A 15,386-nucleotide genomic window follows, 5' to 3' on the forward strand; every position below is an offset into this window, starting at 1 on the left:
CTTGAATAAAGGCCTACAATTCCTTTAATTAAACCATGCCATCTATTGAGATCCCGGAAGAGTGCCTTCTCTATAGCAGCACTACTACATGTGGTTCCCCTGAAGATCTGGATGGGGTCTCTGCTGTTATTCAGAAGAGCAGTGAAGACTTAGTCCTTCATCCGGGTCTTTGGCAAGGGAGAATGAAGCTCCTCGCCTCATTCCATCTAGTCTGTCACACTTGCCAGCTTTTATTGTTTTTATTGCAATTTATTTTATTTGATTGTTGTAAGCTGCCCCAAATCATTGGGAGTTGGCTGACATGCAAGTTTGATAAATCATCATCATCATCATCATCCTGAAAAAGTCACCAAAAATCAGATGGTCAAGATCTTGTGGGATTTCCGTATACAAACGGACAAAATACTGGTGCATAATACACCAGACATCACACTGGTTGAGAAAAATAAGGTCATAATCATAGACATCGCAATACCAGGTGATAGCAGGGTCACCGAGAAGGAACATGAAAAAATCGCAAAATACCAGGACTTAAAAATCGAAATTCAACGACTATGGCACAAACCAGCAGTGGTAATTCCAGTGGTAATTGGTACATTGGGTGCTATTCCAAAAGCACTGGAATTACATTTAAAACAGTTAAAAATTGACAAAATCACCTTCAATCAAATGCAAAAAGCCGCACTGCTTGGATCTGCATGCATCTTACGAAAATACGTTATGACGTCCTAGGCCCCTGGGTGGGGCCCGACTAGTAACCAATGCCAAATCCGGCGAAACAACTGGCCGCTGTGATACAATTGTATAATAATCCAATAATGCTCCACAATATCAGTCCTTTCTCATCAACTGTTCCATAGTTTTTTCAACACGAAATGCCATTGTTTGAAGTGCAAGGGATACTCAAAGTGAAGAAGTCCTAAGAATTATCCAAATGTAGATTCTGCTTCTCTTCTTCCCTCAATAAGCTTTTTCTAAGCAACCCGAGCCTATTCACCCAGACAATATAGCAAACATAAAACCTTTTCCAACTTCTGCGTCAAGACAAGGCAGGACCTCATCTGCTCTGAATAATGCTCTAGACTTAAAGAGTAATATTTGCAATGGCAGCTCAGAAAAGAAATACAATATACTGTGTTTCCACGGTTTCCTTTTGACCCCTGAAATAAGCACTTGGTCTTATTTTGGGGGAGGTCTTATTATTTTTGAAGTGCAGGAGGCGGAGAGTGTGGTCACCTCATGGCTGCTGCTGTGTTGCAATATTTTTGGGAAGGGCTTATTTTAGCACATGTGCTCAAAAGCCCAATTGGGCTTATTATCCCGAGAGATCTTGTTTTCAGGGAAACATGTTTATCTTATTTGCTTTGGTAATAGATATCCCTCTCTCTGTCAAGGCCATCCGCTGAGCTCTTTACAAAGGGTAAGAACTCTTCCAGCCTCAGTGCAGAGATCAACTCAGGAATGAATCAAATATTACATAGATACCTGTTGTTGTTGTTACAACACAATTGTATCACAGCGGCCAGTTGTTTCACCAGATTTGGCATTGATTACTAGTTGGGCCCCGGTTCCACCACAAATCCGCGGTAGACTAAAGCGCGCTCGACGAAAGTGCGTACGTGACATCATCACAGCGTGACGAAAACGGCACACTGTGAGCGGTAAATTTAAAATTAACGCAAAAACCTTACTCTAACCCCCCCAAACCTAACCCTAAACCTAACCCTAACCCTTAACCTAACCCTAAACCTAACCCTTAACCTAACCCTAAACCTAACGCTAACCCTTAACCTAACCCTAAACCTAACCCTAACGCTTAACGTAACCCTAAACCTAACCCTAACCCTTAACCTAACCCTAACCCTAAACCTAACCCTTACCTTTATGTGAATCAGCTTGCTTTAATTTTATTTTAATTTTAATTTAATTTAATTTTAATTTTATTTGTCACGCTGCTGATGACGTCATGTACACGCTTTGATCGGGCGCGCTTTAGTGGACCGCGGTTTTGACGGGTCACGTTGGGCCCCACCCAGGGGCCTAGGAAGTCGTAAATTTAAAATTTCCAAATAGCGAGGTAGCCCTTTAGGTATTGCTCCAAGGGCTCCAATTACAATCGGGACAACACACAATTTCTTTTTCCACAGTCGCTCAACTTCAATTTGCAAGTCCCGGTACTTTGTGATTTTTTCTTGCTGTTTATCTTCAATTCGTGCATCTCCAGGTATTGCAATGTCAATGAACAATACTTTTTTTCTTTTCAAGTATTGTTATGTCAGGTGTGTTGTGGGCCAAGTGCCTGTCAGTCTGAATTCTGAAGTCCCACAAGATCTTGACTTTCTCATTCTCTAAAACCTTCTAAACCTGATGTTCTCAGTGGTTTTTGCTGTACTCAAATCCAAACTTTTGGATGAATTTAGCAACGTGGTCATGGCGTTGTAGGTAGTCAGTTTGTGAAATTTTGCTGCACCCACTGATCAAGGGGTCGACTGTCTCATCTTTCTCACTACAGAGGTGACATTTGCTGTTGGTGGTAACAAGTTAAAGTTTTGCAGGCAATATTATTATTATTATTGCTATTATTATTCACAGTATTACTGAAACAGACAATTGTGCAATGTGTATTTTGCAACAAACAACACCTGCACAGATGTTTGTCTATATTAGGTCCTAAGAAGGATGTTACAAACTTTGAGCAATTCTCAACTTAAAGTGATAAAGTTAAAGTTATACTGACAAGGTAACTTAGAGCAAGTAAGCAAAATAATCCACATTGATTATTGCAAAGACTTATAGACATCAACCTGAACGCAAGCCAAAGATTGTTTGTTTGTTTTTTAAATAAAAATTAGGATTGCTGCTGTTGTTGTTTTTTTAAATCATTTGTTGTCCTGGTGGAATAAATCAGCGCTTGGTCTAATTCAAGGCAGATGGTTTTATTTGGCAGAGTGGATTTTCAACAGGGGTTGCAAAAGGGGAAATGAAGTTTTATCATCTCCACGGTTGCAAGAACAGTGGATGCGAGAGCCCGGAATATTCCTATATGCATTATGCAGAGCTGTGGATCAATGGTCAGGCTGCTACTGTGAGGTCCAGGGACAAGGCTTCTGGTGTAAATCTGCAGCTTGTTATCTTGCCCTCTGCTTCTTATTTGAAATTTGAATGTCAAGAGCATAGATATCTTAACACAGTTATTGGGAGGGGGGAAATGGGATAAAGAGAATTTAGGTATTTCTTTGGCTATTTTATTCACACAGCTGCAATCGGGCCACATATACCACTGCAATTATTCCTCCTTTAATAAGATAAAGGCTATCTTTCTTTGCCAGGCTCCCTAGTTAAATCTGCTTTATAGCAGAATCCTCACCCAGCAGGCAGTGGAAAACTGTATTACGTCCAGTATAATTTCTATCCGAAAATGCAATCAGTACCTTATAGATGGATGCTATTTTTATAGACTCTTTCCGCAGTTCCTGTTCCCCTCAACACCCCACAACTCGGTAAACAGGGAAGCTGGAAGCTTCATTGTCTGTTTACCAAGAAAGATCCCAAGGAGGATTAAAACAAATAAGCAAACCCAATTCAATCCCAGCTGCAGCTGTGATCCAGGCTACATAAAACATTTCAAAACAAGAGAACAAAAAGAAGGAGGAGTCACAAGGGTGAAGAAAAACAGACCCGAGGAAAAGGTGAAGGGCAGCTGAAGATGTGGCTGAATAATAAGATGGAGAATCGACAGAGAGACCTTTTGACTGAATGTGAAGAAATAAAGAAACTGCAGGGACTTGCTCAGACAGATACCAAGAGTCAACATTGATGCAAAGGTGAAAGCTAAATAAATAAAGTAAAATGAGAGAGAGACAGAGAGAGAGAGAGTCAGAGAGAGAGGGAGGGAGGGAGAGAGAAAGAGAAAGAAACAGAGACAGAAAAAAGGAGATGGAAGAGGAAGAGGGAGGGAGGGAGGGAGGGAGGGAAGGAAGGAGGGAAGGAAGGAAGGAAGGAAGGAAGGAAGGAAGGAAGGAAGGAAGGAAGGAAGGAAGGAAGGAAAGCAATATTAGAAAACTAGGCTCAAACTGGGAATGTGAAGAGCTGTTTTTAGCAGAATTAAAATGTTTTTTGGCATTTTTGTGGAGTCAGTATTGACTCCTGGTGATTGCTTGGACAAGTCCCTGCAGTTTTCTTGGCAAGGTTTTTCAGAAGTAGGTTGCTATGGTCTCTTTCCTAAGAATGAGAGAGAATGACTAACTCAAGGTACCCAGCTGACTTCATAACTAAAGCAGGACTAAAACTCACAGTTTCTCAGTTTCTAACTTGGTTTCCCAACCGTTACACCAAACTGGCTCTCATTTTTGGCACTACCAAATATAAAAAGAGAGAGCAAAACTGTTTGGGCTGTCACCCCTCTTTTGTAAGCTTCTCTTAAGAAAGAAAAAACAGTGCCAGGGACACAACTGCTATGAACCAATCATTTGACTACAATTGCAACAGGTAAGGTTACAATAACAGATGATGCTTCTATTAATGGTCTAATTTCCTTCACAGAGCTCAAGACGGTATACATAGAATTCAGAGCAATCTCAAAGTGAGGCTTCCTTAATATCAGCAAATTTGATGAGGCCTCCTTAATATCAGCAAATTTGATATATCACATATCCTGTGATGCTGAACCTACGGCATATGTGCCAGAAGTGGCACACAGAGCTCTCTCTGAAGGCACCTGTGCCATCGCCAGATGCTCTTCTGGTTTCTGGAATGCACTTGCGCGCCAGCCAGCTGGTGTTCACAGACACCTGAGTGCTGGAAAACAGCCTGAAAATGGCCCCCAAAAATGCCCTCCAAAAGACTGTTTTCGGTCTGGTTTTTTGGCCATTTTTGGGTCCGTTTCCAGATCTGTTTCTGGGCCATTTGCAGGCTGTTTTGGGGGGCCATTTGTGGGCTGTTTCCAGGCCACTTTGGGGGCTGGAAAATGGCCGGAAAAGAGCCTGAGAAACGACCTGAAGATGGCCCCCCAAAAACCCTGAAAATGGCCAAAAAAGGAGGCATGCGCATGGCGGTCAGTTGGTGTTCACGAGCGCCTGAGCGCTGGAAAACAGCCTGAAAATGGCCCCAAAAATGATCAAAAAATAGACTGTTTTAGGGTCGTTTTCCAGGCCGTTTCTGGGCTGTTTTAGGCCATTTTGGGGGATGGGGAACAACCTGAAAACAGCCCAAAAACAGCCTGAAAATGGCCCCCAAAATGTCCTTAAAAACAGCCTGAAAACATCCTGAAAAACAGCCGAACCCTAGTTTGGGTTTCTAGTGCTCCGGCAAGTGCGCATGCATGCACATTCCAGTTTGGGCACTTGGTGCCGAAAAAGTTTGCCATTAGTGCCCTAAGATAGACCCCTGGACCAAAGTTATTCATTAGAAGTGATGGCTCCCTTAAGGGAATCAAAGATTACCATTGTTCTATAAGGAAATGACTTTTAAAGTTATCTGCTGTCTCACACACGATTTTGTATAAAGCATAGCTCAGATTTGCCTGTGTTGAATGTCTGGAGGTGAGAGGGATAGGAGATTACCTGTCTCTGGAGTCTCAGCACATGAAACTGTTCCTCGGCTGTTGCTATAATCACCACATCCAAACTAACATTGCCAGTGGAAACATTTTGCAAGCGCAGCCATATCCACAGACCAGTTCCAAACCCACCTAGGAGTTACCTCAATTCTTTTTTCATACTTCTCCCCTTTGATGAGACGATGGACGTAGATTTTGGGGACATGGATATCTTCAGGGTTAAATGACCCTACATCAACAATTTCTTCTACCTGAAATAATAGAAAGATAAGAAAGATAAAGAAAGAATTTAGTGCATTATGCCACATGATTTCGACAAGAATAAGGAGAGTGCAGTTTTCTCTTATTTAGCCCTCTCTTCCAGATGTGCTAGTACTACAATGTCAAGAAATATTAGCATGGACAGTCCAAAGTTCTGCTTGTTAGGAATTATGGGAGTTGTCAAACTGGCGGCCCGCAGGCCAGATGCATCAGGCACAGGCCACGCCCATCCCAGCTCTACAAAGGTAAAAAAGTCAAGGGACATCACGTGATGTGATTGAGCTTGACACATGTGGTCTGCCAGATAGATCTGAATAGTAGAGTCTTGTCAGAGATCTAGCTAAATATATTGCAGCAATGGGGCACCATTCAATTTTATAAGTGTTGAGTTGAAATTCTATGCATTTCTATTGTGTTCAAGTGCTTTTGGTTAGGCACAAAATGCACCCAATTATTCTTGGCACCAATACTATTTTCTTTTTTCACATTCTTTCTATTTAAAGATCTTTATATTTCCTTATTTTTAAATCTTTTTAAATGATTTTTTGTCCTGTCTATTAATTTCATAAATAACTCGAAATGGCGAACATATCTAGTATGTTCCTCCTCCTATTTTCCCCACAAGAACAACAGCCCCCTGAGGTGAGTCCAACTGAGATAGTGTGACTGGCCCAGCTGGCACTCACAACTAAATCTCACAGTCTCCTAGTTTCTAGGCCAGTTGCATCACCATTAGACCCAACCAGATCTCTTTTCTAGTTCTTTCCCAACTATTTCCCTTCTAGTCCAATGACTGCAGTGTCAATTATACATGCGTGCTTCTTCATAACAGCAATCATATATGGTTTATTATGAGTTAAATGCTTATCAGTTTGTATCTGGAAATTTTGAAGGTTCTTAACCAGTGGTGGGTTGCAATTTATTTTACTACCAGTTCGCTCGTGCGCACTCACATGATGCTTCTGCACATGCGCAGAAGCATCCGGGCGAGTGGGCGGAGCCTCCTGCCGCCACCACTACCGGTTCGCCCAATCCGGGGTGAACCGGCAGCAACCCACCTCTGTTCTTAAGCTCTTTGTTCTCAACCACTTTTTCAATATTGAGATTCTACCAATTATTTCCATTTAATTTATAATTAGGTAATAACTTCCAATGAATGATTCCAATGAATGAAAATGGCCTCTTTATTGTGTCTTTACAAATATACCACCTGTACCATATTCTTACTTCCATACTTAAGTGGTTTAAGACTACAATTGGGACCAGAATTTCAACAAGTGCAAGTGTCAGAATTCAGGAAAAAAAGGTCACAAACAACAATCACATGACTTCAGGATGCTTCAACTAGTCCTAAATATGAGCCAATTGCCAAGCACATATTTGCAATCATGCAATCCTGGAAGTGGGTGCAAGTATAGATTCTAAGTCACTTTTCCCAAAGCTGTCATAATTTTGAACTGTTATTAAGTGATCAGTAGTTAGTTGAGAACCACCTGTACTGGGTGTTCTTTCCCCTTCTCCTTCTATTATTACTTTAAAAGACCTTCTACAAAGTGCCTTCCTCCACCATTGTCATGTAAACGAACCTATAAGCTTTCTCAGGAAATTAAAAGCTGAGCAGCTAGAACCCAGTGCTTTGAAGGATACTAAAGTGTTCCCAAAAAAACAAATGTAAGATAGCCAGAGCAACCTATGGAGGACAGGTGTCTAGAAAAGTGGCAGAAAGCAGAAAATGTGTCTTGTAACTGAAGATCCTAAGACTGTGATGACGAACCGATGGCACGTGTGCCACAAGTGACACGCAGAGCCCTCTCTGCAGGCACGCAAGCCATCGCTCCAGCTGAGCTTCACCGCGCATGCGGGCATGCCTCCCACTGCCAGCTGGTTATTAGATCTCTGCTGTGCATGCATGGGGAGTGGGGCACATGCAAAAGATGCGCGCACATGCATGGGGTTTGGGGGGGCCACATGTGCATGTGTGGGGATCATGCATGCATGCACAGGGGCAGGGTGCATGTGGGGGGGTCATGCGCATATGCAAGGGGAGCACGGGGTTGTTCAGGTGTGTGCATTGCATTATGGGTGCGTGCATATGCACGCTGTCAGCACGCAACGACCAAAAGGTTAGCCATCACTGTCCTAAGATCTTCACTTTGTTATATGGATAAATTCTCCCTCTCCTCTGCAGCAGCTTTCATAAGTGCCTGCAATGCATTTTCAAAATTTCAAATCCCTCTACCAGCTTTCAAAGGCTAACAAGTCTTGTTTAAGTTTTTAGTACTTGTAATAGCTAGATTCTCACTAACTTGGGAACTTGAGAAGGATTTGATGGTGGTTTATCTGATCAATTTTCATTTGGCAATCTCTAGATTCCTTTCTGCTTTTATCGTTTTTGTTATAGTACATTTAACTAATGTTTTCTACAAATGTTTAGAAAAAATAATTGACAATAGGCTGCAGTCAATAGGACACACAAAGCAAACAGATGCACAGAAAATACATCTAAATTGAATGGGATGATTTGACCCAGAAATCCAACTGGCTTGATAAAGTTGTTTTATGCTAAATGTGCTGGCTAATATCATATGAATTAGATGAATTTATGGACTTTCTTTTTAAATTGTTTTGGAATCTGAAAAATGTGCTTCCTATACATTCGTTTGGGAAGTAAATTCTTATAATTCTGGAAAACAAGGGAAGCCAAAACTAAGAAAAAATAAGATTGAACAAACTATGTTGTGTAAACACTGACCCTTTTTTAAGAATCTTCAAACGTTCAATAAAAACTATGAAAATTCCAATATTTAGGTGAGAAGTGGAACTCATTCAATGCTGCCACACACCGTAATGAGATCCATTGTACCTCAGAGAGCAGAATAATAATGGAACAGGACAGCTGTTGCTAAGCAACCTGGGATACATTGCAGGATTTTTAATTACATTTATTTAATTAGTTATGGGTGAAAGAATTCTACACTGTGTAGAACCCGCATCCTCAAAATTCATCTTGAATCTGTCAAAACTTAAAGAAAATACAGACTTTTGTTTTTCTAGCTTCTTCCATTGACCGGGGGGGGGGGGGGAGGACACAATTTGCGAAGAACATAACGAAAGGAGAAGACAAGGGGAAGAAAACCAGAGTGGAGAGTGAAAAGGATAGAGGGAGTAGAGGCAAATATGGGGACTGAAATACAGAGTGCAAGAAGATTCCTGCTTTAAGTCTTCTTCAACCTGGTCCAGGTACATTGGACTACCAATCCTGTAAGCTCAACACAGACGAAGGGTACCAGTTTGGTGAAGGCTGTTCTTAGTACTGTTTTTTATTCAATGTTACATCTTTCCATGAGCAAAGGCAGGAAGCCCTTTCTGCTGTAGGATTGGTTGAAGACATCAAAAGACCAAGCAAAAAGACCAGGCTATCTACATTCAATAGCCTCTCTTCCTAAGTGGTTCTCTGCTGCTGAATTTAATAGATGACAAGCTTTATAAGCAGATGTTCTATTTGACTCCATCCAGCCCTTCCTCCCCCATCGAGTTTTTCCTTAAAACTACATTTACAACATGTTAAGCCTTTTTGATGGAAGCACATAGTCATTTTCGATTAGATTCAGAAACTAAGCAAGTTTGGGCTTGGTAAGGATTGTGTCAGTGTCCCAGTGTCAACCCTGAAGTTGGCTGAACTGTGGCCATTTTCTTTTTGTGTAGTTTTTAGGGAGGTTTGCCAGAGTTTGTTGCAGCAATCACATCCAGAAAGCACACACAGTAACTGATTCAGCAGGATTCATTAACTTCTCTTTATATATAATCTAACACCTGAAATAAATATACAATACCAAAGGGAGGTTTTCCAACATGGTAGTAAATAAAAGCAAAACACAAGCAGAGGAGAGAACAGTTTCAGTTCAGAGCAGCAGACTAGTTTTGAGCTCTGCACAGACCCAGAGCTACAGAGCTAAGCCACACCCAGGCTCCGTGCTGTTTGTCTTTTATTATTGCACCCCCTTCCCGTGATTGTAAGCCGCCCTGAGTCCCCTCAGGGAGAAGGGCGGCCTATAAATCTTAATAAATGTCTAAAAAAATGTCTGTCTCATTGTTGCTCACACCGAAAATACTGTTTCCGTTTCCAAGCAGCCCTCATTGGCTGACCTTGTTACTAAGCCTTATTCCAGTTCATGAATTCTCTCTTACACTGACAAGGTTTATTTTCTCATGGCTTCAGGGCTGACACAGCCTGGAGTGAAGAGGCTGGGAGGGGGGGAGGTATAGAGATCAGCTGGGGTGTTGCAGCCTAAATAAAATTCTTTCCCCTGGAAATCAAGGGCGTCCATGCAGGTGTCTGCAGGGCAGAGACTGAAATAATCTTACAACTGAACTGTATGCTGATTGGATCATGTGACTGAGACTCTGGCGGGGAGGAAATAAATGAAGTTTTACTTTTAATTGGGGGGGCAGCGTCAACTTAGAGCTGATTTTTCACCAGGAAATTTCCAATTTGATAAGTTATAATAAAATGTTATTTAAGTAACCTGCCTGTCTTGGAGTTCTTACTAAATGGGATCTATTACTTGGAACCCTGAAAGCCAGGAGAAAACAAGAGACAACCATCCAGATGTGTCTATTGCCATCAAGTGTCAAGTTCAACTTGAGAAAATCTTTCCATTACTTACAAGGTTGTTTTAGCTATATTGTCAGGCCTGGGAGCCATCTTTTGCATTGGGTCTTTAGGCCTGCCACATTCAATGCTGTGGGAAAATGGATGGGGGCATTGTACGGACTATGGGAGATATATAGTCATAATAACATTCCTTTCTCAGAGAGTCAAGGACAGCTTGCCCTGCACCTGGAGTGGTGTGACTGGGAGGCATCTCCAGTTGGGATGGTTCCTGATTGGGCCATGTGATGTGGGTGCTGGGTAGAGGCTTAGACTTTCTTTTGAGTAGGGAAAACCTGGAAGCTTTCAGATTCGGGTTTTCTCAGATTTGCAAATATGACATCTCTAATAAAATGAAACTTTGAGGAACTTCAAGCCTCGGAGTCTTATTTCGTTGGAGGTGTTACTTGGAACCCTGACATATATTGTACTGTACCCCACTTAATTGTTTCTAGAGGGGCAACTATTAAATACATTTATAAAGAAAGAGTTAATAGAAACAGGATCGACATTCCTGCATGCAAAGGATAAAAGCTCAGTCTTCAAAAAAAAAAAAAGAGCAATTCTTTTCTTGAAAACAAGGATTCAGCTTTTTAGGATTATATAAATGCCTCTGCTAATTCCCTTTCTGCTGCGCACAGATACAGTATCAGCATTTCCCCATTCTCTTCAACTGCTCAGCTTTAAATATATAGATACGTCATGCATCAATTCACCAAGGCCTGTAGGTCTTTTACATTTGTCAAACGAAAGCAGGGGGATACTGCACTCTCACATCTTCATCTCTTCCCAATTTTGCTTAAGGCTGTGCTTATGAAAGAGGATTTTGATTTTGATGTAAAAACAAAAAACAAGGGAAGAGGAGCCAACCATGTCTGAAGAAATTTGGTATGGAAGAAGATGCCGCAAACACAACAATCTCATTCCCTCAAAAAGCTGCAGAATAGGAAGGACAAATCCTATTTAGCCCAAGAACCACTGCTGGGGCTGGGAATAACTTTTCGGCCTTACCTCCACCACTGTTGTTCTGGCAGCTTTACACATAGGCTGATTGAAGTTTCTCGCAGTTTTCCTGTTTGAGAAGAAAGAGGGCAATGTATGCTTAATAGACTGCAGTTATCATTTTCTATAATGTCAAGAAACATTGTGGTTAGTCGCAAAGTCATGTTCGACCCATTGCGACCCCATGGACAATGTTCCTCCAGGCCTTCCTGTCGCCTAACATCCCCAAGAGTCCATTTAAGCTCACGCCGACTGCTTCGGTGACTCCAAGTAACATTAGGAGAACAAAATTCAGTGTATAATCAATTCAGAGTTGAAAGTGGATTGGCCTTCAGGTCCAGAAATCCCAACCAAAGGAAACCCTATCTAGCTTCTGTTTGAACATAGCCAATAAAAGGATTTCCCTTTGTCCTTTCAGTTTACCAGTTTACAGAGTCAACATCAGTGTTGGGATTCAGCCAGTTCGCACCTATTCGGGAGAACTGGTTGTTAACATCTAAGCAGTTCGGAGAACCGGTTGTTGGAAGGAATCTCATTTTGTTTTTTTCCCACTTTACAGGGCTAATCCTGTAAGGAAGGTGGGAAGGAAACATTCTGGTGTTGTTTCTAGCCTAATCTTTATTGACCTGCTTACAGAAACTGCTTCTCCGGTTAACCATTATTACATTGTAACAGCTAAGGCGAAGCACCCATCAACAAAGTGATGTTGAGTTGGCCACGCCCACCCAGTCACATGACCATCGAGCCACACCTACTCAGCTGGTCATTAGGGCAGATAACAAGTTGTTAAATTATTTGAATCCCAACACTGGTCAACGTATTATCCCCAACAATCTGGATCCTCATTTTACCAACCTTGGAAGGATGAAAGGTTTGAGCCAGTGAGAATTGAACTGCTGGCAGTCGGCATAATTAGCCTGCAATGCTGCATTCTAAGCATTGCACCACCACGGCTCTTCAAGTTACTGAGTTGAGGAACACTGGTTTAGGGGGACTACTATGACTACAACATCCCTCCAACTCCCTGTAATTTACAATTCTCTGAGCAGTGATGGAGAAATCTCGTAGACGATCACTATTATGAATTATAACACTTGGAGTGCAGTCCTGAAACTAGTTACATTATTCCTGGATTTTAGAAAGAATAACAACATTTCTACCTGGAAGAAAAGATCATAGTTTTAAATTATAATTCTTAATTCTGCTCTTGGTCTATTTACTATCTTGACATTATTATTTGGGGGGGGGGGTTGGGTTATAACACCATCAGTAAAAAAAATGGTTCTCTGCTTCTGTTTAGCTAACTTTATCTGTCCTGGATACACAGCCTTAAAATAATTGCTTTTTATCAAATGCTAGCACTGAATTCATATGGATGTCAGTGTTTTTGACAGCATATCTCCGAAAGATGGCATGCATCTCTTTAATATTAAGAAAAGGTTTAATGTTAAGGCAAGAATGTTACTTTTTTTAATAGTGTCTATAGCTTCACCTCTTGCAAAGCTGAAAGTTACAGCCTTCTACTGCCCTCTTGTGGTTTTACCTTTGCTTCCTAGGTTTGTTCAATACGGTAGAACAGAGCAAAGAGCAAAAACCGCAGGAAAGTCTTTGCTGTTCAAGAACAGCTGCAGACAGGCAGCACTGCTAACATAGAAGAAATAAACTACTAGAATAGGACAACCATCATCCTAAAAGGGGAAGTTATTTCAAACCCCTGCCTGTTGTGGCCTGTCAGCCGCCAGCAGAGCTGGCCACAGATTCGCATAGTGAGGAGGTTGAGGAGGAACATGGGCCAGTCCTGGAGCCTGGGGAAGGCTCCGATGAGGGGTCTGTGTCAGAGGCAGAGAGGGGGCCAGAGCCGTATGCCAGTTATCAGCTGTTGTCAGAGTCAGACAGCAGCGAGGCAAACGAACAGTGGGAGCCTGTTCCCAGTGTGCACATGTGCAGAGTTTCCATTTAAAGGGAATAACAAAAAAGCAGGTGTCGATTTGGGATTATGGATGGTCGATGGATGCCCCCCCCCAGAGGAAATAAAAGAAAAGCAAAAGGGGAGTGGAGTTTGCAGGAGACAATTAGTTCACTTAATTGGTTCGTGACTCTCCGATACTCCTTGCCAAGTTTTGCAGATATCGGCCTGCCAGCTCTCCAAACCCGTGACCCGTCAAAACCGCGGTAGACAAAAGCGCGCTCGACGAAAGCGCGTACCTGACGTCATCAGCAGCGCAACAAAAAAAATTAAAAATAAATTAAATTGAAATTCAAATTAAATTAAAGCAAGCCGATTCACATAAAGGTAAGGGTTAGGTTTAGGGTTAGGTTAAGGGTTAGGGTTAGGTTTAGGGTTACGTTAAGCGTTAGGGTTAGGTTTAGCGTTAGGTTAAGGGTTAGCGTTAGGTTTAGCGTTAGGTTAAGGGTTAGGGTTAGGGTTAGGGTTAGGTTAAGGGTTAGGTTTAGGGTTAGGTTTAGGGTTAGGTTTGGGAGGGGTTAGGGTAAGGTTTTCGCTTTAATTTTAAATTTACCGCTCACAGCGCGATGTTTTCGTCGCGGTGTGATGACGTCACGTACGCACTTTCGTCGAGCACGCTTTTGTCTACCGCGGTTTTGTGGTGGAACCCTCCAAACCAGATAAGGTGTGTGACTGTAAATCCTCCTTTGAAAGACTTTGCTGGCTGTGAATGAGCAGAATTCACTGTAAATTAAAAGGGTTTTTTGCCGGGACAAGGAGTTTGTTTCATGTTCTTGGGAAGCCTCGGTCAGAATACTGCCCTCATTAGTCATGATGAGCAGGAAGAGGCTAGCTTTGCTATATCATCTTTCTTCCTACTGCCCCTTTTTTGAAAAGCAGCCTCACTACACAGAGACAGAAGCTCCTGTGTTGCTTCAAAGGATTCTGGGACATAACCTAGGACAGGAATGCACAACCTTCTTCAGGCGGTAAGGGTTAGGGTACACAAACCTAATTTGGGAAATGGTGTGGCAGGCGAAATCAGCTGCGAAAAAAAAATGTGAATTTTTGGTTGGAACCCGATTTGGTCGTCGTCAGAAGCGTTCATGACCAGAGATTCTACTGTTCTTGGATTCTCAATTGCAGGCCGGTGAATCTTCTATATATATAAAAATGGCTCTGTGTGTGTGTATGTATGTTAAGCATAACTCTGGACCACCTCGAGCAATTTCAACAAACTTGCTACAGAGATGACTTATTCTCCGGAAAAAAATATTGTGGGGTTAAAACATCCCTAAAACCCCTTGGTATGTGTGTTCTGTTAAGTTACAGCTTGTTGTGCCTTAAAATGACTTCTACTGTACTGCCATAAAATGTACAGCGCAGTGGAGTTGCCATGGTAACGGCTTCACAGTACTCCACAAGGGGGCTCCCTCTGGTAAACGGGAAAAGCATTAGAAATTACGTTCAGTCTGGACATTTTCTCTCTATAAATAAATACCTGGGCAACGCCAGGTTATTGCCTAGTACATTCTAAAGATGAATGAAACTCGGATGCAGAAACGATCAGGCTAAAATGGTAGTTCTCAAACCTTTCCTCATAACAACGACCTTGTGAGGTGAACTGCTGGGCTGAGAGAGAATGACTGGTCCAGCTTTCATGGCTAAGGAGGGACCTGAACTCACAGCCTCCTGCTTTCTTACCTGGTGCTTTAACCACTAGACCAAGTTGGGTCTCTAGTTTGCTTAATGACCTTAATTAATGATTTAATTACTGTAAAAAAGTCATATAATTGAGTTGGTCATATGATGACCCTCTTTATGAACATCATAACTTACAGTGATAATGGGCAACTGTCATTACAATCATAAGTCAAAGACCGCCTGTAATTTTCTTCTAATAAATGAACAATATTTCCATTTAATATCAGCTTTTGGAAAGATGCTGGGGTTTTGGAAAGATCTTGACA

General features: G+C 41.8%; 1 protein-coding gene across 1 annotated transcript in view; it reads right to left on the reverse strand.

Annotated features, from left to right (window-relative positions):
• Positions 1-15,386, reverse strand: part of OXCT1 (3-oxoacid CoA-transferase 1) — an 83,062-nt gene that overhangs the window by 39,531 nt on the left and 28,145 nt on the right. The window contains exons 7-8 of the mRNA XM_087715459.1: positions 11,481-11,541; positions 5,701-5,808 (exon numbers count right to left, since the gene is read on the reverse strand). Coding sequence (XP_087571585.1) covers positions 5,701-5,808; positions 11,481-11,541 — 169 coding nt within the window. The remainder of the gene's footprint in view (positions 1-5,700; positions 5,809-11,480; positions 11,542-15,386) is intronic.

Source organism: Thamnophis sirtalis, unplaced genomic scaffold, assembly GCF_051295495.1.
Source record: "Thamnophis sirtalis isolate CommonGarterSnake01/CBP01778 unplaced genomic scaffold, rThaSir2_p1.2 scaffold_5, whole genome shotgun sequence".
Classification (NCBI taxonomy): domain Eukaryota; kingdom Metazoa; phylum Chordata; class Lepidosauria; order Squamata; family Natricidae; genus Thamnophis; species Thamnophis sirtalis.